General features: G+C 32.0%; 2 protein-coding genes across 2 annotated transcripts; both read left to right on the top strand.

Moving 5' to 3' along the window:
- The first annotated feature begins 15,919 nt into the window (after positions 1 to 15,919).
- On the top strand, positions 15,920 to 22,236 carry LOC127086092 (uncharacterized WD repeat-containing protein C2A9.03). Its single transcript, XM_051026781.1, has 10 exons — positions 15,920 to 16,084; positions 17,146 to 17,311; positions 17,510 to 17,677; positions 18,877 to 18,963; positions 19,554 to 19,688; positions 19,865 to 19,975; positions 20,646 to 20,737; positions 20,825 to 20,930; positions 21,285 to 21,371; positions 21,488 to 22,236. Exons 2-10 carry the CDS (start codon positions 17,165 to 17,167, stop codon positions 21,899 to 21,901), a joined length of 1,347 nt encoding a protein of 448 aa, XP_050882738.1. The 5' UTR covers positions 15,920 to 16,084; positions 17,146 to 17,164; the 3' UTR covers positions 21,902 to 22,236.
- A 613-nt stretch (positions 22,237 to 22,849) lies between these two features.
- Positions 22,850 to 23,607, top strand: LOC127086091 (photosystem I reaction center subunit V, chloroplastic). The gene has a single exon (XM_051026780.1). The coding sequence runs from the start codon at positions 22,984 to 22,986 to the stop codon at positions 23,461 to 23,463; it is 480 nt and encodes a 159-aa protein (XP_050882737.1). The 5' UTR covers positions 22,850 to 22,983; the 3' UTR covers positions 23,464 to 23,607.
- Positions 23,608 to 24,105: the final 498 nt, after the last annotated feature.

Genomic DNA, 24,105 nt, shown 5'->3' with positions numbered 1-24,105 from the left:
AACAAGTTTGACTATTTTACCAATCATTGTGAATGTTTCATAAACTTAATCCAAAAGGCTATCGTGGATTGATAAATTGTGGATTAATCAACGAATTCAAAATACCTTCAAGGTACAAATTCAACGTAAGATTGATAAGTGATATATGAGAAATAATGCTTATCAAGGGAGATTACTCTTTTAGAATGGATATTATACACGTGGTAGATCAAAACAAATGAATTTAATTAACTCAACAAAGCTACCACAATTATCTAAAAGGAAAAAAATTAGAAGAAAATTCATACTTAATAAGAAATAATGATGGATGTAAAAATCGGTATTAATTTTTACTTTATCTTGTAACTTATGTTTCATAAGTCTCAATACCATTTATTCTTTACATATCTCAAGGTCTAAAGAATTTGAGAGTGCGTCATTGACTAGTTAAGAAAGAAAATAGTTTTTCTTTTTAAATAAGCAAACTTTGATTAATTAAAAAAAACAAACAAAAAAACAAGGCGATCGCTCGGATCCAACCCTCAACGAAACTAACAACAAAAAACAAAGCTAATATATCATCAAATTAGCAATGTGTTTTCCAATTTTCTCATCATACCAACCTCTATACACAATCATGTCTATAATATTTCCCGCTATTTTGGTATTATCCATATTGTTTCCAAATACCTTTTCATCCATATACTTCCAAATGTCATATATAGCTTTAGTAGCAACCAACTTTAACATAGCAACCCACCACCATTTTCCTTTACTATGCTTCAAAATCTAATGCATTTCTTCATTCCATTCCTCGTGCTCGTGAATGATTTGGATCCAATAAAGAATCTTGCACCAAAAATTATTTTCAATTCAACACACCCAAAAAATAGATGATTCACAGTCTCCTCTTTGTCACAAAAATAACACCGGGTGTTGTCCACCATTCCAAACTTGGGAAGTTTTTCCCTGGTGACTAGTTTCCCATGGAAAGCAGGCCACAAATTCATCATAACTCTAGGTCGAGTAACATTGTTGCATAACAAAGTGCTCCGAGACATATCTTGTTCATCATCTCTCAATTTTGCATACATGGTCTTCATGTGAAATTTACTCTTATTAAGAATTTGATCCCACAAATTCTGCACCTACGTAATGTTCTCCCTTTGGTGCAGGATTACCTTCATTATCCAAGTGTTGTTAGGTCTAATATTCACCTTCATCATGCTATTGTTTTTGAAATAATATGTATACACCCATTTAACCCATAAGTTGTCCGACTTACCACTAAGATTCCAAAGCAACTTCATCATAACAATTTTGTTATAGGTTTCCTACTCAATAACGTTTAGACCTCCTTGTTTCCTAGGCTTGCAAATGTTCTTACAAGCAATTGGGCTCTTTATACCGATATCATCTCCACCTGTCCACAAGAAGGACCTACAAACAACATCAATTATCTTTATCAAACTCTTAGGTAGAGGGAAACATTGCATCCAATAGTTAGTAATGACAAAAGAGATACTATTGATTATCTAAACTTTTCCTGCATAACTCAAAAGCTTAGTGCTCTAGTGTTGAACCCTACAAACAATCTTATCCACAAGAATCATGTAGTGATGTATGGAAAGCTTCTTACAAGCCAAGGGGACGCCTAAATACTTAAATGGAAGAGGCCCTTCCATATAAGAAGTTAATCGGATATTACTCTCCTCAGTGTTATCATTAACTCCGCCAAAATAGATTATGCACTTGCTAGGATTAACCTTCAAACCTGTAGACCAAGATAAGCTCTTAAAAACATTCAATAACAACTCAACAAATAATTGATTACCTCTTGAGAAAAGCATCAGATCATTTGCAAGAGTCAGATTTGTGATATGCAACTTTTCACACTTTGCATAGTGGTTAAAGTCATGGATTTTTTGCATCTTGTGAAGCCTATATTCAAATACTCCATAATAATGACAAAAAGTAAGGGGATATGGGGTCCTCTTTCCTAAATCCTCTCCTAGCTTGCATATTTTTTATGTACTCGCCATTAATGTTAAATTTGTATGAGACAGTGGTCACAGTAAGCATTATCTACCTCATGAATTGATGGATCATACCAATCTCTTGCACAATGCACTCTAAAGCTCTAAAGTCAACCATGCCATAAGCCTTTTGTAAGTTAAGTTGGAGTATACATATGGGGATCCCTCTTCCTAGCATAACCTTTAATTATCTCATATGCTAGGAGAATTTGGTTTTGGATCTGCTTCCCAGGAACAAAAGTAGCATAACATTGCCCAATAATGCTCCTAAGAACCATGCCTAATTGAGCTGTCAAAACCTTTGATATAATCTTGTAGGTTATGGTACAAACATATATTGGTCTATGGTCTTTAATGTATTTGGAATCATCACTCTTTGGGATAAGAGTCACCACAGTGTAATTGAATGCCTTGTACAATCTTTCTTTCCCAAAAAACTCCATGATAGCTGTTATCGCATCATCTTTTATAGTGTTCCAATTGGCTTTAAGAAATCTGGAACCAAAGCCATCTAAACCAAAAGACTTCTGATCATTAATATCTATCAAGGCCTTACAAATTTCTAGTTCATTGACAGGTCTAACAAGATACTCCCTCTGCTCCATATTAAGTTGGGCTTCATCTCTCATGGCTTCTATATCAATATATTGTAAGTTGTTAACCCTCTTCCCCATTAGCTTCCCATAGTAATCCAACACTTCATTCTCAATCTCTTCTTGAGTTATCATATTGGTACCATCTTCCATATAGAGAACCCTCACACTCTTAGCATTTTGATTTGATTTAATTGAAGCATGAAAGTAAGAATTATTTCCATCCCCTAATCTTAACCAATCAATCTTGGCCTTGTGTTTTAACATATCTTCTTCTAGCTCATTCCATCTTATAACATTCTCAGTACATTTCATTACTTCCTCAATCCTATGGTTATTCATTATGACCATAATGAGATCAAACTGAGCCTTCTCAGGGTCAATTCTAGCTTTGGCAATATTCTGATGCACATGAGCAAGAGGTCTGCTTAGCTTCTTTAAAATAGGTTTAAGTATTTTCAACTTACTCCATAACACATACATAGGTATGCCAACCAAGGGCTCCCTCCAACTTCTAGAAACAACTTCCTCATACCTTTCCAAATTAGCCACACAATTGAAAAACTTAAATTTAGTTTTCTTGATTATATCATGCTCCTGGTATGTTAAGAAAAAAAAAGTATGATCAAATACACTTAGAGGTAAGATTTGTAGGGATATGTACAAATGAGCTTGAAACCAGTCCACATTCCCCAGGACCTTAACAAAACTAGAGTAAATAGTTCCCTAAATGTGCTTATTTGACCAAGTATAGTAATCTCATATATTATCCATCTCAAACAAACAAGTCATTTCCATCATTTTGTGTATATCATTATATTCAGCTTTTGTCACCAGATTACCCCTAACTTTGTCCTGAGCCTTGATCACATTATTAAAATCTCCAATTAAACACCAAGGTCCCTATTTCTTCCCACATAAGCCCTCAATGCCTCTCCGCATAATTCTTCTTTGATCTAGCTTGTTAGAGCATATATCGCAGTTAGCCAAAATTTGAAGTCACCATTCTTGTCACAAACTCCATAATGAACCATATGACTAGTACTTTTCATATGCTTAACATCAATCTTATTATTATTACATTCCACAAAAACTCTACCATTATCATGGTGTTTATAATTGACTAGTAGGGCTGGAAATGAGTCGAGTCGAGTCGAACCCGTCGTCAGCCCGACTCGACTCGATAAGAATTGGTTTAGCTCAAAACTCGACTCGAGTTCGACACAAACTTTTTTTTAAGCTCGAACTCGACTCGTTTTAAGTTCTTGAACAACTCGGTTCAACTCGTTAGGTTCAATTTGTTTACTTCACGGACTAAAAAGTCATTTTTTAAAGTTAAATTTTTTTTATTATATTTGACATTTTAAATTATTCTTTTTAAAGGGAAAATATTAAAATAAAATAAAGCTTTCAAGAGATAAATTTAAAAGTCTAATTCAAAAACGTTATTTTTAAAGTGGTAGTTTAAAAAACAAATTTAGAAGTAGTTTAAAATGGCACTTTAAAATTAAAAGTCACGGTGCATTATGTTTTTTTTTTGAGTTAGAAGTATTTTACTTTGTATAAAAAAATGCACAAGTATTTTTTGAAATATTTAATTTGATAAGTTAAAAGGTTAAAATCTATACATTATTTTTTTAAATGATACTATTGAGATATATATATATATATATATATATATATATATATATATATATATATATATATATATATATATATATATATAACCGAGTCGACTCATGAACCTAATGAGTCGAACTATACATAGCTCAAGTTCAGCTCATTTATTTTACAAACTTAGTTTTGAGCTCAAGTTCGACTCATTTGGTTCATGAACCAAGTCCAACGAATTAATTATCGAATCGAGTCTCGAACTATTTTCGAGTTGGTTTGATTCATTTTCAGCCCTATTGGCTAGGTATAATCCCTTAAGGTTTAGTTTATTTCTAATATTCTTAGCTTTGTCAAACTTCACCCTAGTTTCAAGAAGAATATTAGTATCAAGCATAAGCTATAGGAGACGGGAGCCAATCTCCCTGAGCTAACCTGTTTTATTTAGCCCCCACATGTTCCAAGCAACAATCATGGACCAATATCTTGAGCCACTAGAGGATCATTCAAAATCCATAGGGAAGTAAATTCGTTCTCACATTGGACTATAATAGATGAACCTTCATATGGTATCCCTTTGCCTCGATCTCTTCCACTTTTATTAACCCTTGTCCATTCTTGTTGCTTCTCTTCAGTATGTATACTAGCCTCCTTTGAACCTCCCTCATCGGATACAAGGTTTTTTTTTCTTCTGGTGGTTTATATATAGGCTTCCATTGCATCTCTCTAAACTTTGTCACACCACATTGGTGTCCCATCTTTTGACATTTCCTGCAGAATAACGACTTCCATTCGTATTCCACTACCTATTTCATCTTCTTCCCTTCGTTGTCCTTGATGGTGATATCTTGCGACAATTCTTGGGTGATATCAACTTCAACCAACATTCTTGCATAAAAGACTCTTAGTTTATTTGTCGTGCATTCATCTGTTACGAAGGGATTCCCTATGGCACTTCCAATCTTACTTAAGCTCTTGACCCCCAAAAGTATAACGGGAGTTAAAGGAGTTTTATCCATAAGGGTAGGGTTCTCAACATGTCTTTTTTCAAGTTGAAGTTTGACCTTAATTCTCGCAGCAACATAGGCATGTTCCTGATGGTGTATGAGTCATTCATCATCATTGTATCCTTGTCCTTGTACGATTTAAATTTGAGCAGAAAATACCCTTCATCATGGTAGAACATGTCTGGCAATTAGGCAACGTTCCATGTCTTAATCATGTATTACTTCACCGTATTCATACTCAAATCACCTCCAAGAACATACATTATCAAGGTTGTGTCCCATAATGTTACCTCCGCTTCAATGTCTTCTTCCTCGATCTCACCATTCACAACCTTTGGAGCTACGAATTCCATTATCTTGCCTTTTGTCGAATTCCAATTATCATTAAGAACATCCACCCATAACTTCCTTATCTCCTTTGGTACTTATATAATTAGGGTTTTCGTTCCTTTATCTTCCTCAATCTCCTTGCTTCCACTATTTTCACTTGAACTAACAGTGTTTTTGTGTTTATTGATTCCTCCGTCTCATCTTGGTCTTGCATTTACGTTTGTGTTACTCGATTTCCACAATTTTCCGACGACTATGGCACTGTTCTTTTCGGCCACCCTTGTCACTTTGTTATCGCTCGTTCTGAAAGAAAATAGTTAAACATGTAATATGTGTTAAACACTTAATATAAATTTGAGAATTAAATTTAAAACTTAAAGATAAAAAGACAAGATATATTATTTAGTTGGCGATAAAATAAAGCATTTAAAAATATTAAAATGATACTATTCTTAAGAGCATGTTTGATTAAAAATAAATAAAAAAGATATAATTTAATGATTATCTGTTATGACTCAAGTGAGTCTCTAAAATTAAAATCACATAAATTTTGTTATATGGAAAAAGGAGATAAATTTATTTTAAATATAAAGTCAATTATTAAAAGAGGACCATAAAGAATAAAATCAAAAATTTTGGGAAAAAAACAATGTTAGCTTTCCTCCAAAATAAGGCCATATTTCTATTATTTGGACTTAAATGTTTTTTTATTCAATAATATCTGAAGTATCACTATTGTAATAAAAAATTAATTTTATATTTTGTCTCCATTAAAATATGTCACATCATTTATCAAACAAAACATTTTTACAAAAATAATATCCTTTTCCTCCCTTCCTTTTCTTTTCACTAGATTAAAATCCTTTTCATGGCTAGAAGAAAATTAAATAGAGTAAATGTGAATGATTATTTTAAACTTGAGTCGTGTGATTCAATTATTTAAAGGGTAGAACGTAAAGAAAATAATCAAATTTATTTCATATTTTAATAAATATCATTTTATTTCATTTGATCTTAAATACGATAATTGTGTGAAATATAATTATACATTTTTTCCATTGAAATCTCTCTTCCTCTTCCATCAATTTCATTATCTCAATTAAAATCTCTCTTCACCAATTTACTATTATGAACAAAATAAACTATAAAACAATAGATAAATTCAAAATGATATTATAATATAAGGTCATAAGAAAAATAGTAGGTTGTTTTTAATATATTTGTTTTGTATTACTATTGTAATCATAAACGAGAGGATTTTGTAGTAATCTTTTGTATTGAGTTAGATTATTCCTACTCTTCTTTGATATCATTTACTTATAAAGAAATTGAACAAAATATTATTTGAATTTGAACTAAAAGTAATATATATATATATATATATATATATATATATATATATATATATATATATATATATATATATATATATATATATATATATATATATATATATATATATATATATATATATATATATATATATATATATATATATATATATATATATATATATAAAAATAATAATTTAATAAATATTAAAAACTCTATTTAATAAATAAATATATCACCACAATTTTAAAAAAACTTATTTGTTATTTTGTTATTTTCCCTTCAACTCACTCAATCAAAATATTAAAAAGAGTATTTAATTAAAACATTGAAAAAACTAAAGATAAAAAAATGATATTTGAAAATAATATAAAACATTGAAATGGTTCGCAAGTTCTATTTCAATTTATAGAAACTGATATTATTAAGTTAGATATCAGAGTTTAAATTTAATGTTTATAATTGTATAAGAGTTTCTAATAATTATTACTTCTTCATTTATGAAAAAATATCGAAATGAAATTATTTTTAAAAGTATATTTGGTTTGAAGAAAATAAAACAAAAAAGAAAAATATATTTTGTAATTTTAATTTTAGATGTTTAATTTAAAAGAAAATAGAATATGTAACTTAAATTATTGACCATCGTGTATTATGCAAAATGGGACGGAAATTTTCAAATAAATGATATTACATAGTTAAATAATGAATTCTTATAAAATCTTAGTTTTGTTTATTAATGATAACTTAGATTAAAATCTCTCAATTTGAAGATACTAGATTTTATGTATCTTATTTTTTCTTAATAATATCTTAACCATAAATTTATGTTTCCCAAACTTGTAATTAACTTTTGTAATCTTTCATCATGACTTGGAGTATTCTTACCTTATAAAGAGATCATATAAAATATAAAAGAAAATCGAGATTTTCTTTAAATAATCAATTTTTTCAAATTAAATATTAAAATTAATTATCAAACTAACCACTTTCTAAATAAAAAAATTACACGACAAGAGCAATAGTCCGGACAAATGGCACATGCGTTGTCCTTTTGCACTAAGGCGCCAATGGTGGTGGCGAAAACATTTACTACATGTCACTGCAAGTGACGCATGCATACATCCAATAGAAGCATGCGCAACATGCAAGAGCTACTCCTCTATTTGCAACTTCTATTTATACAACATCCTTTCTCCATCATTTTCACACATCTTATTACTATCTCATTCTATTTTTTTCAAAATCTCTGCATATATGTGTCCTTATATTCACAAGAGAAATGCCGATTTAATTTATTCGGTAGTAAAACCTCTAATGAAGATCCGACTCTGAAATACAGAGACGTTCAAACATCTTAACTGAGCTTTATTTGTTGGTTACATAGAGACGTCGCAGAGGGTGAAAATATTAGAAGAATTAAAAGGTTTGTTACCACGTTCAATCAAAATTGAGAAGTTCGTTTCTGGGACAATGTTAAAACTGCCAGAGATGTCCACATGATGATGTATAATTCTCAGGAAATTATCCTGATGGTTGTAATCACATAGTAATGTTGTTAAGTCGTTGTACTTGTTTGTTTTGTTGTTTAAATTATTGTTTAGTTGTTGTTTTTAAATTATTGTAACCAAATGTTATGATATTTATGAAATGAAAGTTGTTTTTAATATAAAGCAAAATGGTTACGTTTAAAATTATGTTTTTGTGTTTGGTCCAGCATTGGGACAGTTTGTACGATTGCATCCGGGTTGGTGACATGAACTACATAATCTCACCATTTTGTTCGCCGTATCCATTTCGGTTCGAATATGCATGCTATTAGGGCGGTCCTTTTTCTTTCTTCGCATTTTTTCATTGTCAGACTATCTCCCTTTGATATGCATGCCAATAATCCTCTTTTTCTATCACCAACAAGTTATTGTTGTAAATATTGCATAGGTTTATGACTTTGTAAACGACAGATAGTAAGTTGGAAGGGTCATGTCAAGCCTTTGAACATGTCACTATGACATGGGAGCAAGGCATACAAAAGACTTGGAACTTTCTGCAGTTGCACCAACCTTTATCTAGTTCCATTCAACAGTATCCCCTCAGTCTACCTTCATTATGATCCATTGACTCAACAACAATGAATTAACCTTTAGTACATTCAAACACTTTGACCACGTGTGTGTTAGCTTTGTCGGCTTCCTCCTTAATGAATTTCATTGAAGCATCATTCAACAGCTGCCCCGATTGTGACACTGAACTCCATTTAGAATGTCTGATCTTAAACAGTGTCCCTAACCTAAAATAGGTTGCTCTAACTACAGAGATTATTGGTAGGTTTCATATGCCTTTGAAGACAAAGTTCATTGATTCCACGAGATTTATTGTCATGTGGCTCCATCGTTGACCATTGTCATATGCTCTATTCCACTTCTCCAATGGAATATTGTCGATCCACCTTACTGCATATGCATTTGTCAATCTGATGTCTTCACGCTAGTGTTTGAAGGAAGGTTCTATTAATGCATACCATGCGTTCACAACCTTCTTCTGCAACTTCTTGTCTTTGATCTCCCGCATAAAATTTTGAGCGATGTGTCTAATGCGGTAGACATGCATTGAAGGAGGATCCTGCCAGCTGTTATCAAGGTTTTTATAGGCACTCTCAATTAATGGATGTCTGTCTGAAATCAAACATAAGTTAGACTGAGGAGCAACATGTAATCAAATATTTTTTAAGAAAAAAACTCCATCCACCAGCAGTGTCCCCTTCAACCAGAGCAAAAGATATTGTAAAAATGTTGTTGTTGCCATCTTGTGCCATACATAATGGCACATGCTTTAAAAGTACAACATATGCACCATACCCAATGGCAAATACTTTGGATATCACATGCAAAAAAGAATCATGTGAATGTGTCATTCACATCTATAAATATTGATGTGTTTCTCAGCATTTCCATCAAACACACTCAATCCATCTACCTTGTATGCAACATACACTCAATATACCCACTTTGTCAGCAACAAATACTCAAAAGCATTCAATAAAAATGTCTCTACTAACCATGGGTGATGAACATCGAGGAACTATCGACAATATTACAGAGTTTGTAAGTTACTATTTCTTAATACTATAGCTTATTTAATTTTCTTAATAATATAGTTTATTACTTTTTCTTACATATTTCCTTAATAATCTTTTGTTAGGAACCAAAGAAGTTTCGATGCCATGTACATGAATATCTACCATACAATCCATTGATAGAACCATACTTACGAGTAAGCGGTTTTGGTAATGTACTTAATATAGTCTCATACTCTATTGATTACAAATTTATTCTTGCTTTAGTAGAAAGATGAAGACTCGAGACCCACACATTTCACCTTTCATTCGGTGAACGTACCGTCACACTAGAGGACATCTACATGTTGTTGGGTCTACATATCGATGGTAAAATTGTTAATGGTAGAGTTAACCAAGATAACTCTATATGCGAATAATTGTTGGGTGCCCCTTTGTGTGAAGACACAACTACAAGATAAATTTCGGGTCAACCTAGGGGTCAATGTATTAATTTAAAATATCTTAAACAATATTATTCAAGTATAACATTAAACGAAGAATCGACTGATTATGAAAAGATAATTAAAGCTCGGTGTTATATTATGATTTTATTTGGTAATTTTTTATTTCCTGGAAGTACTGATAATACGGCAAATATTATGTATTTGTCGTTGTTACGAAACATAAATAAAGTAGAAATATATAGTTAGGGTTCCGTTTTTTTATCCCATCTATATAGTTCATTGTGTAAAAATGCAAAAAAGAATACTTATACGTTTTATTCTTGCGTCTTTTTGCTACAAGCACGAGGTTGGTCAATAATTCCATCACTTGCCCCGATTAACGAGAAGTCATTCGCAACAAAGTAAATTTATCTTAAATCTTCAAATTTGTTAAGCTTTATACTACAACTAAATATAACTAATATATTTTCAATCTTTTCGTTTTAGGTGGTTAGCTCTGGGGATGAACTACAATAGGTGTCCCAAACACGCTATAATAGTCTATCACAATCTTTTAGATCACCTTGGACCAGACGATGTATTACAACTAAACAACTCTAAATTTGATTTTAAAAATTACCAAATTACAAATCTTCTAATCATGTATTTTTCTCATACAGTTTATAAGGAGTCTGTATCTGGGTCTTAACCATCAGGTTAACCCTGATGATGCTGCAGTTTGGATAACGAAAACATTAATCATCAGGTTCACTACTGTGGAGATGCACTAGAGTGACCATGTGAAACTGCAGTTCGGAATGCAACAACAGATTCCAGATCCTCCAACGTGTTTGGGAGATTGACATCAACAAAAAGTCAATGTCCAATAGGGTTATTCCAATTGGAGAGAATTCGTTAAAGAGATGTGTTGTCATTGGAAGAATCGACATCGATACAACTTAAATGAACCGATCATATAAGGTGCTAGACTAACTCAACATCATATGGATTGGTTTAGGTCAGTTACAATGACATTGTTTGTGCCCGAGTCGAGGTATTTCATTGATCCACGCCAACAAGCTTCATCGTCGTACACCCAATAACAAACCCTCGCCCAACAACTAACCCCGCACCATTATCAAATCCAAAAACAATGTCAACTCACCCAAACCCAACGACCAACCTCACAGCGCCACCATACCATATACACTCTGTCATACCCCAATTTTGTCAGGGTATTTTAAATTCATCGGATACATGTCCATTTGTCAAGTTTTGTATTTTTAGCCATATTCATTTTTATCATCAAATAAAGTCATCATAACCATGCATATATGCATTATAGTAAAAAAGTCAACATAAAGTCAATATTTTACAAGTTAAATAAATTGACTAAAATTGCATTTTTCCATTATGCATTTTAAAAAATAAATTCATGATCATTTGATTTACCATCAAAATATCTATTTGAATTTTATTAATCATTTTCATGCATCATAAAACAAAAATCAATGTTTCTAGAAGGTCCAAATCATCTCTCATTTATTACATCATTATTCCATGCATATATTACATCATTATTCCATGCATATATTATATCATTATTCACTATTTAATTAAATAAATTTGTACAAGGCACTCACACTCTTTGCATAATTTCTAAATTGTCCTTTCTAGAGCCTATAAATAAATCATATTTCATTCACAAATTAAGCAAAACCTCTCTTCATTTTTCTAAAGTAATTTCTTTCTTTCTTTATTGAATTTTATTTTTGGTAAGCTCTTATGCTTGACATTTATTTAATTCCATTGCATTTTTATTCTTACTTCATTTATTTAGTACCTTAATTATCACCATTTTGCATGGAAACTCCATTAATTTAAAATCAAGAGTTTAAAATGTTTTTGAACCTCCATGGACAAAAGTGATTAAATGTGAATTAATTTTTGTTTATTTAATTTTCTTTGTATTATTATTATTGCTTCACTTAATTAGTACCTTAATCATCACAATTTTGCATAGAAACTCCACTGATTCAAAATTAAGAGTTTAAAGTGTTCTTGAATTTTCATAAACAAAAGTGATTAACTTTGATTTAATTTTCGTTTATTTAATTTTCTTTGCATTATTATTCCTGTTGCACTTAATTAGTACATTAATCCCTACTATTTTGTATGGAAACTACATTAATTCAAAATCAAGAGTTTAAAGTGTTCTTGAACATCCATGAACAAAAATGATCAAATGCAAATTTATGTTTGTTTTACATAAATAATATATCCAATAACTTCTCAACATCATCCCGAACATGAATCCATAGTTCGTTTGTCATGATGATGGATAAAATTGTCAAATCAAGCAAATATATGCTGCTGGGTTTTTGTTAATTTTTGAATTTTTTGTTGTTTATTTGCTGATTTTTGATACACCATTGTGTTCGTGAAATCGAGTAGCTAAATTTACATTATTTATTTGCTTAAATCCATGAAAATATAAGAAAGTTATAATGTTTTTACGTTTTGGTTGTAACATTTTTTTTTTCTATTTTTGTTGTTATGAGAATAATAATCAAATGTGGGATTGGTGAACACAAAACCTCTCCACATCCCTTTATTCAACACACTTATGTGGGGTTTCTCCTTTAAACCTAGAGCATTTTTCTTACTATACCCTCAATTTTTAGTCTCTTTTTGTCTTTTGTGTTTTATTTATTTATTATTTTCTTATTATTGTTTTATTTATTTATTTTTGTTCTTTCTTTTATTTCCTTTAGTTTTTTTAGTTCTTTTACCTTTTGTATTGATATTATGATTTCCCTTTTATTATTTCTTTTACTTTTTTTATTACTTTATTTTTTAGTTTATTTTATTGTATTTTTAGTTGATGCATAATTGTTAATCCAAAAAGACAAAATGATCATTAAAATTAAACTTTCAAAAATACTAAAATAAAAGGTGTTTGATCAACATCAAGTACATTTTTCAAAAGCATACTAAGTCTTTTTCTTTAATAAGCGCCTCATATCATTTCAAACCATTTCACAAATCATTTTTACTAACGCGATAAACACGCAATCAACATCAAGTTGCATGTCCGCTTACTCTAAGCGATTAAATACTTTTCTTAATTAAACTTCGAATGAAAAAGGGAATGGGAGACGTTCGCCTCACCACCCCTCGAATGATTGAACGATTGACGTTTGTCATATTACTCGAATTTTCGTCTTTCGATTAAAACACTCTAAATAAACTTGGATAAAGGAATAAGTGACATACACCTCATTATTCCTCGAATAAGCAAGTGGGAGGTGCTCGCCTCACTACCGCGAATAGTCGACTTCCACAAACAATTTTCAAATACCAAATTGGACAAAAAAAGAACGGGGACACTCACCCTCACTATTCCTTGAATAAGTGAATAATTGACGCGCACCATATTGCTCAAACTTTCGTCAATCCCCCTAAAAAACATACAAACACATTAACTTAATTTCTCGCCTCTGTGGGATCAACACCTTCTTTTTGAAAAGAACATTGTTAAATCATTTCTAATGCATATACAAACTAGCGCTTAAGTCTCCCTCTACGAGCATGCAAGCCCATGTTTAACCGTTAGAATTCGATCTAAGAACTTATTCATTAAAACAAACTTCAAACAATCAAACCTATCTTTTTCTCGCCCCCGTCCGATAAAAATCCTTTTCACAAATGGATATTGTTTAGTCCTTTCTAATGCGTACACAAACTAGCGCTTAAGTCTCTCATGCGCGAGCATACAATTAAATATTTAAACTGCTAGAATGCGACCAAACGAGATCCCTTCTACTGCAAAAGAAACAAACACTAAGTCCCCCCATCCGTGAGCAAACAAGTTAATGTTTAAACTGTTACAATGCGACCTAAATATTTGTCCTCTAAAATCAATCAATTATCAACACTCTTTTGCTACCCCGAACTACGAAGCTTTGAGTTCCTCATTGTACTCGAGGATACGTAGGAGCAAGACTCACAATTTTGTCAAACATTATAATAAAAATATTTTTGCGACCCCTTTTATTTTACACTTTCAATAACTCGAAGAAAATAATTAACATAAGCCAACATTCAATCGCGAATTTAACTAAAAGGTTCACGTTGAGTACAACAGACGTGAGTGGTGCTAATACCTTCCCCTTGTGTAATCTACTCCCGAATTCGAATTTGTTTGTGACAGTCATTTTCCTTTTTTAAAGGTTTTATCAATATTTTCCTATTCCTTCATTAGAATAAATAAAGTTCAGTGGTGACTCTGTTCGAATCATTTTTTCTGTGACTTCGCGAAGGATCATATTTTTTGAGATGCGACACACCCAACCTCCAAACACTCAACTTTGCAACCAATAGATGCCACACACCCAAACAAAATACCAAGAGTATGACCCATGACACCAATAACCACATGCTCCCACCACATATTACTATAGCCTCAATGATTCATTTGATTCCATACTATCCCACCATAGCCCCCCACCAATGAACACCCAAACATCCCACCACCAAAGCATCCAACCACAATATGACTTTGTTACACCACAAGAATCATTGCTTCGTTTCTAAAACGATTTAATGTCCTGATTCAACCAACCATATCGTCCACTCATAACCCAACCACAACGACCCAACTACGACAACATAACCACCAAACTAAATTACGGCAGTACCGTTGACGGTAACCCTCAACTATTGAGAAGAAATGATGACAAATATGTCAAATACTCCAGGACCCTCACATCAACCACCTTTTCCTCAACCAACATTCAAAGACCCTAAACACCTCAAAGAAATTGTGAGAGACCTCGAAGACAGACTAATGCACCAGGATGTGGAACCCGAGGATGTTTCAATCGGGCGAATCATTTTATGTATTTGAATTTTATAAGGTAATATCATGGATTATTTTTAATTTTCTTCTTTATTTCAAATTTTTTAAATTATAATTACAAAAAATAAAAAAATAAATAAAGGAGTAACCACATGCAATGACACATGCTCCTAATGGATGCATGCATGCGCCACTTAAAGTGATATGTTTTCAATGTTGTCACCATCATCATCGGTGCCTTAGTGTATAAGAATAATCTATCTGTCATTTCTCCTGACTATTTTTTTTGAAAAATAGTTATTTTGATAAATAATTTGAAAATGTAATTGTTTTAGTGTTTAATTTAAAAATAGTAGTTATTTTAAAAAAAATTCAAAAATTGATGTAAATACGTGTGATTAAATTTTATCGACTGAATATAAAAAAAATCTATTTATTGAATTTAGCAAATGAATATAGAGTTTAATTGAAATACACTGACAGTGTAAAATGATTTTACATCGTCAGTTAATAATAGACGTTGAATATTGAAATAAATTTGATTTTTATTTTAAAAATCTATAAAATAATACAAACAAGGAAAATGATGATGATGAATTGATAGAGTAAAACTTTATATCTGACAGAAAATAGTAATTACTCTCATGAATATATCGTCCCATATAAAAAACGATGATATTTGTCATTTTTGTTATTTTTCTGTCAACTCACAAACCGTTAAAAAAATAATAAAATAATTGAAAAGAGAAATAATCATGATATATTTATAAATTCATTAGTTAATTTGTAGCATTTCTGAAATTATTAGATCGAAGAAGCTCCTTCCGACAAAGAAAGGTTCGCATCATATTCACAAATTTCTACTCTTTTTCTTTCTTTTCGTTTTTCTCTCATCCAGATCTATAAATTATCATGAATTTGAGAAATCATCGTTAATAAAAATCCTGCTAGTGATTTTTATAATTTCATAGGTTATTCTCTTGGAACCCTAAATTCTGGGTTGTATATAGGTTATGGAATTGAAATTCCAGATGAATTTGATAAAATTGTTTAGTTTTTTTTTTATAGTTTTTTTTTTATTTTTTATAATTTTTTTTAGATGCAATTGATTTCATTTGTGTTATTTTGGAGGATATGCTGTGTTGAAACCCTATTTTATCGGTTGTTTTAAGTAATTATTTTCAAATTCTATATGTATCTTATTTTCTTAGGGTTCATAGGTACAAAAACTAATTAGTTAACATGTTAATCATGATTTTACCATGGTTTTGCAGTTTGTGAAACATGTTGGTTGTAATATTTGAAGCATTGACACCTTTGAAAAATGTGTGACCGTGACCGAAATCGATAGTGACGGTTGTAATTACGTTTAACTTATTGGTATTTTCAAATTATTACCGGTGTCAACGTGTTAGTGTCGGTGTTGTGTTTTCGGTGTCCATGCCTCATAGGTCCTAATATTGTATAATAGGAACAAAAGTTAAGTAGTTAACGTGCTTAATGCGCCAATCGTGATTTTATTTTTATGGTTTTGAAATTGCTAAAACATGGTTGTTACTTGTTATGATACTGTATAATGTTTACCTTGCTTATTTTTTCATTATTGCTTAACGTAGATATCCTCGATGGTTAAAACCTTAAAATCCAGGAAATTATTGGCTTGTTAAGGTTGTTAGTGAAACACTTTTTCCATATTTGTTAAATACTCCTGCAGGTCTAACTTACTAATATTCTTTATAGAAAAAAGTGTGTGTGTACTATGTATCTATGTGCATATGTATATGTGTATGATTAATGAGAGAAACACACACTAAACTTTTGGACTCAAATGTTGTTGCAGAAAATGGAATATTACATGCTTCTGATTTTCTATTTCTTTTCATCTCTTGATATGATAGGTTCTAATTGGTCAAAAACATGTCTCATCGCCAAGGAGGTGATGCTGAATATTTTGCGGATGAATATGAAATGGATGATGTAGAAGAGGATATCGATATAGATGGTGAATCTATTAATAGAGAGGGAGGTGACGTTGACTCTGACGTTGATGAATATGATTACTCGGTTCGTAATATGCCGTTTCCTAAATTTTTACATTTTTTACTGTTATGGATATATTGTACACGATGTTGTTTTATTGTACAATAACCCATTTTCCATTTATGGGGGCGTCGACTTACTCTCCTAGTTAAATAAATAATTCATCAAGCAAATGTAAATTATTGTATCTTTCTACGAGTAACATTATTGTTATGATGGCAGAGTAGTAAAGCGGTAGACACTACAGCTGCTCAAGCTAGAAGAGGACAAGACATCCAGGGGATTCCGTGGGATAGCCTTAGCATCACCAGAGAAAGGTATCGGCAAACGAGGCTTGAGCAATACAAGAATTATGAAAATATCCCCCAATCAGGGGAAAGGTCAGGGAAGGTAACAATTTGATGCATTTTCTCTTTGATATTTCAGAGAAAAAACTTCATATATGTCACCGGCCATAACTATGGCCAATATAAACCATAGTCACAGAATTCACCACAGTACACAGAACTGCGGATTGGTCCTCGAGTACCTGTTCCCGGTATTTCTTTTTTGCGATTTGGTTCACACAATTTCATGAGAAATTTGCAGGAATCCGTGTACCAGAGAGGCAAAACCATCTCTGGTTTAATTGAGCATTATAATACTAAGTAAAATAAAAACCGGCTAAAGAAACCGTTGTTTAAATACTGCACTGGCAATGGGAAATACTCATCGCATTAAAAAAGGGAGATATCACTGGCCTTCACATGCGCCGCACCTTGCTGTACACTGGAGCGTTGGTCTATACACTGTTTATATTTAGTTTACCTCTATGTTTTCCAAGCTTCCGATGTGGGACTATAGTGCTATCTCCTAATGTGGGACTACTCCTATAGCCCTATCTCTCTATGTTTGACAAGCCACATACTTGGGTGCATATCCTCTATTGGTGACTATTGGACTATCCTTTTTAAGGTGACTTTTGTTGGAATCTGATTTTTTAAACAAATGTTAATTACTCTTCTTGATAATAGATGCTTAGATCATAGATACTCAAATAATTATTTTGACAATAGGGAATTAGTTCCTAAAATGAAATTGCATTTTTTTTAATACTAAAAAATGCTACCGGTCTATTATATTATAAATCACACAACTATATAACATCTTAGTGCTCAGTTTTTTAACAATATAAATTGTTTTTTGACGATTTTAATGATATTAATTTAATTTGAATTACAAAAGATGTAATCTACATAAATGGTAAACTAAAAATATTTCTAAAACTTCCATTTTCTTGAAAATGCGAACTATCAATTTTTCATTACTATTAAAATGTATTTATGGATAGTTTGAGATTCTTTTGTTTTTATCATTTTTCGTGTTGTTTTTAAATTAGATATTTTTAATTCACAGTGTACCGATTAGTATATTAAAACATATTACAAACCGAAATAGTGCACTGACTATGTATACCATGTACCTAATACTTTGAGGGTTGTGTACCACATACCCAAAACCGTAACACGTACTGCAGAAAATTGTGAACCAGGCGACTATGATATAAATAACACCATGCTTACCTGTTCATTATTGTCTATTACAAACAGGATTGTAACAGTACAGACAAAGGATACTCATTTTATGAGTTCAGGAGAAATTCAAGATCAGTAAAATCAACAATTCTTCATTTTCAGGTAAGCTGTAGCCTGTATCTACTCTGGTTTTTATAATGGATTAAGGATGCTCTAGGACATTTTACTGCACAATGGCTCTGTTTAACTGTTTTTTATAAATTAAAAGTTAGATCAGCTTATTACAATATGAAATATATTAAACCAATGGTCCAAACTTTAAGTCAAGTCTGAAAAGTGTTGGTACTTCAATGCACCGTGTATTGAAATTGATAGCAAGAGTAAAGGGAGAAGGAAGAGACTCTACATCACTCTATACCGAACGGCCACATGATAAAATGCTCATAATCATTGAATAGGTTCAAAAAATTAAAAATATGCAGGTATCCAATACCTGCAATATTTATCTGGTGGCCAGTTTAAAATACTCAGTTGCTGGTTTGAATCAGTATGTGGTAAGCAACTAAATTTGGTAGAGAGAGCTCTGAGGTTTTCACAGCTGGAACATGTGATTTATTATATATTATGTCAAATTTTGTAGTCTGTTCATAGGATGCGAAGCTTGAGCAGTACCTTGGATGCAATAGGCTTCGAAGAGATGTGATCTCATGTGGTTTGACTGATATTCCCTCCTTTTTTTTATACTTATGCAGTTGAGGAATTTGGTTTGGGCTACATCAAAGCATGATGTATACCTTATGTCTCAGTTCTCAGTAACACATTGGTCTTCTTTGACTTGCACAAGGTCTGAAGTACTCAATGTTTCAGGACATGTTGCACCATCAGAGGTGAATAGTCCTTTAAATAATGTTTTTAATTGGATAGCCCTCTAAACCATGTTGCACCGTCATGTAGCACAAGGTCTAAAGAATGGTTTGACTTCTGATTGTTCATTGCATTAATTTTGAGAAAATAATTGTCAATCATGTTTGTAATCTTCCATGTTATCATTTTTCCTTGTCAGAAACATCCTGGAAGTCTATTGGAAGGATTCACACACACTCAAGTTAGTACACTTGCAGTAAAAGATAATCTTCTAGTTGCTGGAGGATTTCAGGGTGAACTTATTTGCAAGGTAAATGTTAATTTGCTTGTTATTGAGGAATACGATTTTTTTAAATCTGTTGCGAATAGAGCAGTAAGTATAATTTGTAATCCTGGACATCCACATTCTGATCATTCCGTGAAACGTTTAAACAAAATTTAAAGAATGCAATGCACTGCTTTCGTAAGTTCATACGCAACATGCACAAGCAGACATGTGATTTATATGTGGTGATGAATAACTTTTTTAGGTAACATTGTAAAGACTTAAATATATTTTTTGTCTATGTAAAAGAGACTGTTTTGGAAAGATCTGCCCAATTTTCTCATTTTGTGGCTTCCTAAATATCTCAGTAATTTAATGTTTTTCAAATTTTACAGACCATGTGGAACCTAAGAACAATTAATGAGCATTGTTTTAATAATTGGTGGAGTACTAGAGTGTTGCAACTCCTCTCTCCTTCATTTTCCAGCCCTTTTTTAAATTTCTTTTCAAGGAATACTTGAATTATCATTTTCATTCATGTTAATCCTAATTGGGCATTTGCATATGCATTCAGTTTGGTTTGCATTGCTATTAGATTCTGCATGTTTTTTAGTTATATTTGCAGATGCTGTAGACGTGTCCCTCGGAATTTGTTTTTGTTATTAGAACCATCAGCTGATATACTTTCATCACTTTCTTTGTTACTGAAATGCAGCACCTAGACCGACCTGGTGTCAGCTTTTGCTCAAGGACTACTTATGATGATAACGCTATCACCAATGCCATTGAGATTTATGCTTCTCCTAGGTATTTAGTTTTCTTTCTAATTGTTTTGTTATTTTAAGAATGGTTATAGGTACCTGTGTTTTAATACCATTGGTTCCTGCTTTTTAGTGGGGCAGTTCATTTCACAGCATCAAATAATGATTGTGGAATCAGAAACTTTGATATGGAGAAGTTTCAACTCTCTAAGCATTTTCGTTTTCCCTGGCCAGTGAATGTGAGTCTCTTAGATTATGTTCTAATCTTTTAGTTTCCTACCTCTCTTAAGATGATAAGTGAATACTTTAATTTTGTTCTTCAGAAGTTTTATTGCCATTTCTTTTTGCATTAATGAGCAATTTTTGCATTATGACACATTTGCTCTATGGATGAGTCGATTGATTTCCCACCCTAATTTGACTTATAAAGTTTATTCTCGAAGTTCAACAATTAGAAGAAATAATGAACAAATTCGAGTGTCAATATGGGCCTTCAGCGACTAGCTAGAATTGTTGATATCTTTCTGTTCTTGTGACATTCCTTTGCTTTCTATTTATGTTCTCATCTTTGTCCGTTTTTTCCCATGCTGCAGCATACTTCTCTCAGTCCAGATGGTAAGCTACTTCTGATTGTTGGAGACAATCCTGAAAGCATGTTGGTGGACTCTCAAAATGGAAAGGTAGTACTCTACGCCCGTTTCGGTCAAACAACCAAAGACTTCTTCAATTAGTTGCATCCAAAGAGTACTAGTACATGATTGCAAATCTTGCTAATCCGAATTTCCTTATTTTGCAGACTATTGCTCCATTATCTGGGCACTTAGATTTTTCATTTGCATCATCATGGAATCCTGATGGCGTGACCTTTGCTACTGGAAACCAGGACAAAACCTGTAGGATTTGGGACATGCGAAACTTATCCAAGTCAGTGGCAGTGTTGAAGGGAAATCTCGGAGCTATCCGTTCAATCCGACATTCTTCTGACGGCAAGTATATGGCTATAGCCGAGCCTGCAGATTTTGTCCATGTATATGATGTGAAAAGTGGGTATGAGAAAGAACAGGAAATCGATTTCTTCGGTGAGATATCCGGCATATCTTTCAGTCCAGACACCGAATCCCTTTTCATCGGGGTTTGGGATCGTACATATGGCAGCCTTCTTGAATATGGCCGACGTCATAATTACTCATACGCTGACCTAATGATTTAGTCGAATATATTCAAGACGAGGGATAAAGTAACATAATAGACAGTGCACTTGATCGAACAGCTTGCTTTATGTATCCTTTTGGGGTAGGTTGTTAATGTATAAATTGAGTGTCCTGCAAGTTACCTCAAATTTGTAGTTATAGTAGGGCGTGTTTGTGTTTATAATGGTGTATGTGTGTGGAAAGTGAGGTAGTAGGAGGCTAGAAGAAGATGATGGTGCAAACAGATCTTGCTGAGTATCATCATCATCACTATGTAATGCAGTAGTTTTCTGTCTTGGAAAAACTCACTATGGCAATAACATATATATATATATATCTTGATATTTCTTGGTCCTATTTGTCCATTGATTGTCTAGTTAGTGTTTGAGTGGAGCATAGGTAGTATGCATCATTCAAAGGAAAACTAAGTAGTTTGTTGTATGAAGATTTTATGTTACATTAGCCTTTTGTATTTCGTTTATCTTTGTCAAGTTTTTATGTCCATGTTGATGTATTACAAAACTTGATGGAATATATAAATACTAAAAGAATAGTATTGAGAAACTAGGACTTCCCTGGTTAACTTTTCCATAAACAACTATAAGCTTATTAAACTTATTTTCTATCAAAAAGAAAAATGTAAACTTATTTCAATTTTAAAAATTATCATAACTTAAAAACAAATTTAAATTTAGTGAGCCATGTACAATCAAATTAAGTTCAAGTTGCTGTAATTTTAAGATACTCAATTTAATATTTAATAATAAAAAAATAAAAAGAAGTTATGGGTGAGTCCTAGTTTAAGTCACAAGTATTTTTACTTGTAAATAATATAAACAAATTTTTGCAAAAAGACATTCTGTGTAGATATCAACAATTAAAGACCACAAAGAAAAATAAAAAAGAAATCTAGAATCCAAAACAAACCAATAAAACCAAGCCATGTCACTAGCTAAAATCTTTAGTCCATGGTCCAAAATCACAATCACAAAGCACCTTATCTTTCTCTACCACCACATCTTTTCATACTATATCATATAATTCCATAACCAACCTTCTCTTCCATTCCATTCCATTCCATTCACTCATCAAACCAAAAACAATGGCAGCATCAGCATCATCCATGATCTCAACAAACGCCCTAACATCCACACTCCAAAAACACCAAACACACAACCTCAAACCATCAAACCTATGTTTCCAAGGCTTCAAACCCTTAACAAGATCAACAAAACTGACACAGAACAAAAAGAGATTCTCATCCCTTGTTGTCAAAGCTGAACTCAACCCTTCACTTGTGATAAGCTTAAGCACTGGTCTGTCATTGTTTTTAGGAAGGTTTGTGTTCTTCAACTTCCAAAGAGAGAATGTTGCAAAACAAGGTTTACCTGAACAGAATGGTGTGACACACTTTGAAGCTGGTGACTCACGTGCTAAGGAATATGTTAGCTTGCTTAAGTCAAATGATCCTGTCGGGTTTAACCTTGTTGATGTTTTGGCTTGGGGTTCTATAGGTCATATTGTTGCTTATTATATCTTGGCCACTTCTAGCAATGGTTATGATCCTAGTTTCTTTGGTTAATTAAGATTACTATGTTGTTCGTTTATGTTGTTTTAATTTGTCTTTTCTTGTCCCTTTTATGTTTATTAAGATGATGATGATGATGATGATGATGTATAGTTTATTTGTATGAGATATTCAACAAGTTAAGTTCCTTGGATTAAAGCATTTTGATTTGGATAAAAGCTTCTCTGGACTATGAAACCTTTTTTCTATATTGAAAATTATATTTAATTTTGTATTGTTTGCATATAAATATATATTGATATAAATGCCAAGAAATTAGTAAATTATGGTGCTCGTAAATAAGGTTTTGAAATTAAACCTCTAAGGCATTGAAGTGTAAAAGTTGCTTCAACGTTTACAAAAAGTAAATAAATTTAATATGAAACGTAGGAGTTTTTGCTGCATATACCCCGTTTTTGAATTTTTTTATTCAATATGTCTCCATCTGAAAATAATTTCCCAATCTACCTCCTTTTTTATTGTGTACTTGTCACTTCAAATGACGAGGGGTTGAAGGCCTAATTTTCGTAGTAAGGTCTCGTCACTTCAATGGACGAGGACATGAAGAAGGTTTTTTTTTTTTTTAATATTTTAAATACTTTATTAAATACTAATAATAATTAATATAATTGATTTTTAATTATTAATTCTATATTT

This window comes from Lathyrus oleraceus, chromosome 5 (genome assembly GCF_024323335.1).
Source record: "Lathyrus oleraceus cultivar Zhongwan6 chromosome 5, CAAS_Psat_ZW6_1.0, whole genome shotgun sequence".
In the NCBI taxonomy this organism is placed as follows: Eukaryota; Viridiplantae; Streptophyta; class Magnoliopsida; order Fabales; family Fabaceae; genus Lathyrus; species Lathyrus oleraceus.
The sequence above is the reverse complement of the archived record's forward strand: the minus strand, read 5'-3'. Positions and strand labels throughout refer to the sequence as shown.

Bases quoted from the DNA above. Each gene is read 5' to 3' on its own strand.
- LOC127086092 (XM_051026781.1), top strand. From the start codon at position 17,165: ATGTCTCATCGCCAAGGAGGTGATGCTGAATATTTTGCGGATGAATAT. The intron at 17,312-17,509 runs GTTCGTAATATG...TTATGATGGCAG, and splicing joins TTGATGAATATGATTACTCG to AGTAGTAAAGCGGTAGACAC. The intron at 19,976-20,645 runs GTAAATGTTAAT...ACTGAAATGCAG, and splicing joins AGGGTGAACTTATTTGCAAG to CACCTAGACCGACCTGGTGT.
- LOC127086091 (XM_051026780.1), top strand. From the start codon at position 22,984: ATGGCAGCATCAGCATCATCCATGATCTCAACAAACGCCCTAACATCC.